Below are 6,000 nucleotides of genomic sequence, written 5' to 3'. Positions count from 1 at the left end.
CAAATGCATCCAATCTGCTCTTTTGACTGCCCTTGTGACAGTTGTTGTCATCACATTGCAGCTTTCCAATGCACTCAGCTGCTGAAATGTGTGGCCTTGCCCTTTGTCTGGACCACATCGAGGCCTCTGACAGGTTCGGTTCCTTTCAGACATCATCAGGGTGAGGCCCGTCTGCTGCCTCAGCCCGACGCCAGCCGCCTGCCGTGTGTGTGACCCAGCCTGCTGGGCGCCGGTGCCCCCCGCGTCGACCGGTGCCCGCAGCGCGGCCGGAGCCGCCGTCTTCAGTGCAGCGCGCCCGCCGGCCGGCGCACACGCCATGCCCGGCGCCGGCCGCCAGTGAGAGTGACGCGAGCAGCGCGCGCGCCGGCCGCGCCCGGTCATGGCCGCCGCAGAGCAGGAGGAGGCGGACGCCGGCGGCATCCGCACCTCCGAGGACATCATGCGCTCCACCATGACGGACGACCTGCGCTTCGCCGTGCTCATCGGCCTGGTGGAGGTCGGCCAGATGGAGGACAAGGAGATTGTCAACACCATCCTGCACCTGGTGAGTCAGGGGCCGAGCCTGAGCTCGTGACCGACGGGTCGAGGTCTGCTGGCGAAGTGGCTCGGCCGGCTGGTGTCAGCCGATGGGCCAGGCTGAGCAGCGCTGTGGCAGGCCGGAGTCACCAGCTGGTGTCAGCCGATGGACCAGGCTGAGGCAGCGCTGTGGCAGGCCGGCCGTCACCGGCTGGTGTCAGCCGATGGACCAGGCTGAGGCAGCGCTGGGGCAGGCCGGCCGTCACCGGCTGGTGTCAGCCGATGGACCAGGCTGAGGCAGCGCTGTGGCAGGCCGGCCGTCACCGCTGGTGTCAGCCGATGGACCAGGCTGAGGCAGCGCTGGGCAGGCCGGCCGTCACCGCTGGTGTCAGCCGATGGACCAGGCTGAGGCGCGCTGGGGCAGGCCGGCCGTCACCAGCGGTGTCAGCCGATGGGCCAGGCTGAGGCAGCGCTGGGGCAGGCCGCCGTCACCGCTGGTGTCAGCCGATGGGCCAGGCTGAGGCAGCGCTCGGGGCAGGCCGGCCGTCACCGATGGTGTTAGCCGATGGGCCAGGCTGAGGTAGCGTCGGGCAGGCCGGCCGTCACCAGATGGTGTTAGCTGATGGCCAGAGGCAGCGCTGGGGCAGGCTGGCGGTCACCAGCTGGGGTTAGCGGGGGGTAGCGTCGGATGGATCCGATTGATCGTCGCTCGGATCGGTTATCGTAGGCTGGGTCGGTTATTGGCGGCCTCACATTGACATGTGATGTCTAGTTGTACTATTTGTCAATGTTACCAGGTTGCCTTACCAAAATTTAGAAGAGTGGTTAATTTGGTAGGTACACCAGTGAGACAGAAATCAATTATTCCCCTGGTACTCTTCAAAAGCTTAAGCCCAAAACTTTCCACTTTTGCGACACGTTACGTGATTAGCGGGAATCTACGGGCAGCCGGAGAGGGTGGGAAGGGAAACCGATAGGTCCCGATGCTGGTTGTCTGTGCAATAAGTAATGGGAGATTGAGTAATGGAAGGCGTGCTTACGGGTGCTGCACCTGTTTAGTCGCGCAACCCATGATACCATTTTTTTGCGTCATTTTTCACACTTTCTGCTATCAGAGCCCAATTTATGCAGGTGCAAAATGGGCAGGCACGTTCTACCTCGTTAGCTTTTGCTATCTAAGCACGTAGGTTAATTGGGCTTTTGACATCCCTGCAGTAAGAACACACCCCGTCGTGAGACGCTTGATTCATGTCTCGTGAGCCACCTTAAGGTAGAATGTTTACCCCACTGGGTTTAACATCTTGCTCGCACGTTGAAATAGACATGAGTAGTGCCAGTTTCTCGTCGTTTGGCGGTTTATGAGAGCAAATCTAGGCCCAATACGCACCTCATTCAGGCAGATACGAGGGCACCCGCAATGCTATCCGCGTGGTATCTGGTGATCTCTGGATTGGAATTTCCCTCTGGCGAGCTGAAATGAAAAAGGTCAGCGGAGGCAACATCGTCAACCTGGCGGACGGACGATATCCAACAGTTGTTTGCAACTATTTGGGATGCTGGGACGTGCGGCTGGTTGTCTCTTGGATGGATTGCCCGGTTTTTATTGTGACGCCATAGTTGGGTGGCCATCCTTGATGGGAGACAAGTGGAATGACGTGAAGAACGTTACTGGATCAGCCTTCATGAATAGTTGCTTGGTCCAATGAGCCAGGTCAGAACAGAAATAGAAAAGAGAATCCTTGTCAAATGGAACTGGCGAGCCAAATGTTAAAAGCATGCGACAGTCGTCTTCTAGAAGATCATATGCCAAATGCCTTGGAGCGTTATGTTTTTGGCATAGCATATTAAAAAGGCTTGCTTAAATTGGGCAAGACATGGTCTTTGAGAACATGTTTGAAAGAGATGATCATTATCACTTATTCTTATGGCTTCATCCAAACGTGGGACATACTGATGACGGGCGCAACATAGCCTTCGCCGTCGGCGCGCAGCAAAGCTGCAATCATCATCATCATCACTATATCTGATGACCATGCGTTTGCGCAACATGCGTAACGCGAGGATGGATCCGTCACATGACATTCAAAGTCGTTGGCCGGCATTCCGAGTTTGAAGACCTGCAAAGCTGCGCTGATTGCTACGCCGCTGCTCGGGTGGCGCGGTGGATAGCAGTCCAGTCGCACCTCGTAGCGAATGGGAGACGCAGGCATTGAGAGTCGCATCACGACGTGGGTTCGATTCCCAGCTAAGGCGGATATTTCGCAGAGGATGAGGGGAAGACGTCATCGATGCAGGCTGTGCCATGGCGGGCAAGTACGGATTAGAAGTACCCGCTTACCTTTTGTTATTTCTGTTTGCGAAGGCGAACGCAACACATGTCGTTATGCGCCGTGTTATAAAGCGTCTGCGACTGTAGATATCATAATAGTGCTCATGAGTCAAGGCGCAGCCGGGTTTTGAATCCGGGGCTCCTGCGGGAGGCGAAGGCACCGACCACTCTGCCATCACGCTGCTCTTTGGATGATAGGTCTGGGGACTTTCAGGATTTCACCACTTTGTATCAGGTTCGTTGTCCCCGTGACGAGATATGACTACGGAGGGTTCTGGTCCCAGGCAGACCCTAGCAAATGTCTATTTGACGTCATTTCGAAACAGGAAATGCCGCTGCTTCTTTTTGAGTGGTCAGCGTGGCGAGTGCCGCGATAGTTTTGTATTTAGGGCAATTGCTCTAGCATATGCAAACTGACGAAATCAATCTGCTTCTCAAATTGCTTGAACCATATTGATGTTGGAGCCCGTGGCACTATGACACAGCCCGTAAGTGGCTAATATCCAGAGGGACAATGCCTCAAAGGTGCTGTTGACAGCCGGTAATTTAGGCGATACTGTTGGCTTTGGGTGCCGTAACAGCTCGTGCGGTTATGTAAGGGTTTGTGACGGCCTGCTGTCGTCTGTGCGACCGGGCTGTGATCAATATCGATGTCTGTCTTTGTATGTGCACTGCGGCCGGTGGTGGCCATATCCTCAGGCTGTGATCGGTACGTGTTTGTGTGTCCAGAGCGTGACTGGTGCCTTCCGTGTGTCGGCTCAGTGGCTGGTTTGAGGTCGTTTTTCTGCACTCTTAAACAGTGTGCTGGAGCGTTTATCGGGTGCAGGTCGTGTCTACGCTGTAGCTGGTGTTTTCCGTGCCGTGTTGCAGGATGACGTGTCGCTGGATATCTTTTTTTCATCGAGCGAAATATCCCGACATCTTAACCAAGATTTCGCACTGCTTATTGCCTCGATATACCACACATTACTGAGTTCAGATGTACTCTGTGATTTCAGATGCTTTGAGATAGCCAATTGTGGACCCGTTTCAGAATTTCGAAAAGACCTGAAACAAATGAAATATGATGGCTAGTATCTTTTTACTTCTGAATATTCGACTTTTACACTGCGACTTCGCGATTTCCTCTGTTTGACTAGGACACCGAACCAAAACTCAAACGGTTCTCTTATCTACCGCGTGTCCACGCTGTAACTAGTGCCTTTCGGTTTGTCTTTAGTGCGCTTTAAGTGTCTTGACATGTACCGGGATTGCGACGGGCTGGATGTCCAGTGTCGTTATCATGGCTTGTTCGCGGTTTCACTATAATGGGTTTGTGTTTGTGTGTCCCCGCTATAACTTGTGTCTGCCCGTGCGTTGCTAAGGAGCCCAACGATTGCGCATGCGCCCTTGCTTTAAGCGCCTTGCTATACGTGTCGTAGTGTACTGCAAACTATCAGCTCTGCCAATTATAAAGTGAGGACATTGTCAATTAGTAAACTGCAATCACATGGTTATACCTGCCGTAATTCATGTTGTTTGTCGTTCTTTTTCTCTGATCGTTGTGTCTTTGTATGATGGTGATTGGTTGTGAGCCCCTGTGTCATCAAGACCACTTGTATGTGTCCACGTTTCGTTGGTTATATGCTTATCTGTTAACTCACGCCCGGGTGGCCGGTTTTGAATACTCTTTGCTCGGGTTGGGGCCGATTTGAAGTGCCTGAGATCTCAGAAACTAAGGGAGCTAGAACGCCAAATTCGCGGCGTGTGTTAGCCTGTATGTAAACTCACTTGTGCCAAACTTTAAGGTTCTTAGGTCATGATTTTCAGGTCAGATAAGGCCAAACAAGGTCATGCCCAGAAGGTCATGGTAACTAAAATCATGCAAAACTGCTTTGAGTTTTGCATTTGAATAAGCGTCATAGATTACCCTAGGCAGTATGTTCCTAAAAACAAAATGTTGACGCAGGCCATTTTAGGGTCAGTGGCCTATTCCGATCCTTAAAAAGTCCACGGAAGATGTGAAATGCGGTTCCTGTTATTAGTAAATTCAGAATGAGCATCAGAAACCTAAACCATGCGGCAAGAACTAGAGTACTGAAACGATCCTGGTTTGAATTTAGTCTGACCTTCATACCTGACCCTAGGTCAATGGAAGTGATCATTCAACTGTAGTGTTGCCCAAAAAGTATCTCGGAGATGTATGGCTTCATCTAACACTTCGTTGTCGCATCGGATTTAGCGATTCCTTGGACATCGCCTTCGCTGAATCCATGGCGTGGGTTTGACCTTTCGTAGGTCAGCGACGTTACAAGGCGCATCTAAATTTTTGTACCAAACTATGCGCAACTCAGTTGTCTACAGGTGTGCAAAAATTGGCGCGGCTACACCGCACCGTTCGGAAAATATGCCAGAGAACCTTTTGGGGGGGGGGGGGTCAATTACCCCCCCCCCCTCCGAGCGCGTGTTAATGGGACTGCAGGCAGGAATCTGTCTGTGTGCGCCTCCCAAGACCTGGTGCATGTCCATGACTGATGTGAAACCGTAACTTGGCTGTGCGCTTCTGTGTTCTACCTGTGTAGCTCACTGACGACTGCGATGTGTCCATGCTCAGCCGTCGTCTACCTGTGTAGCTCACTGACGACTGCGATGTGTCCGTATTCAGCCGTCGTTCTTCCTGTGTACCTCCAGACGGCTGCGATGTGTCCATATTCCAGCCGTCGTCCACCTGTTTACCCTCGCTGACGACTGCGATGTGCCCGTATTCAGCCGTCGTCCACCTGTGTACCTCCTGATGGCTGCGTTGTGTTCTTGTGTCCGCTGTGACCATGGCTGTGCGCCTCCGCATGCCTGCGTGATGTCCGATGTCTGCACAGGCACCGCTGTCCCACGTGACCTGCAGCCTCCCCCGCGGTGCGCGCACACCGCCCTGCCACTGACGCGCGCCTTGCCCTTGCAGCTGGTGGGTGGTGAGTTCGACATGGAGCTCAACTTCGTGGTGCAGGACGCCGGCAACATCCTGCACATGCTGGAGGTGCTGGACCACTGTTCGGTGATGAAGCTGCAGGTGAGTGTCGGCGGGAAGGCTCGGGGCGGGGGGCGAGGGCCCCGGGCAGCGAACCGGGCGGACCGGGCCGGACCGGGCCACGGCTCCCGTGGGTCTCTGGATCCTGTAG

The 6,000-nt window shown here is 54.0% G+C and overlaps 1 protein-coding gene across 1 annotated transcript in view; it reads left to right on the top strand.

Annotated features, from left to right (window-relative positions):
- The first annotated feature begins 373 nt into the window (after positions 1-373).
- The window catches only part of LOC119108025 (neurobeachin-like), a 42,228-nt gene continuing 36,601 nt past the window's right edge, over positions 374-6,000 (top strand). Inside the window, 2 exon segments of the mRNA XM_037231608.1 lie at positions 374-544; positions 5,784-5,891. Of these exon segments, the coding sequence (XP_037087503.1) occupies positions 380-544; positions 5,784-5,891 (273 nt within the window). The 5' untranslated portion in view covers positions 374-379.

This window comes from Pollicipes pollicipes, unplaced genomic scaffold (genome assembly GCF_011947565.3).
Source record: "Pollicipes pollicipes isolate AB1234 unplaced genomic scaffold, Ppol_2.1 Scaffold_6686;HRSCAF=7923_pilon_pilon_pilon, whole genome shotgun sequence".
Lineage (NCBI taxonomy): Eukaryota > Metazoa > Arthropoda > Thecostraca > Pollicipedomorpha > Pollicipedidae > Pollicipes > Pollicipes pollicipes.
This window is presented reverse-complemented; position numbering and strand designations above follow the sequence as displayed.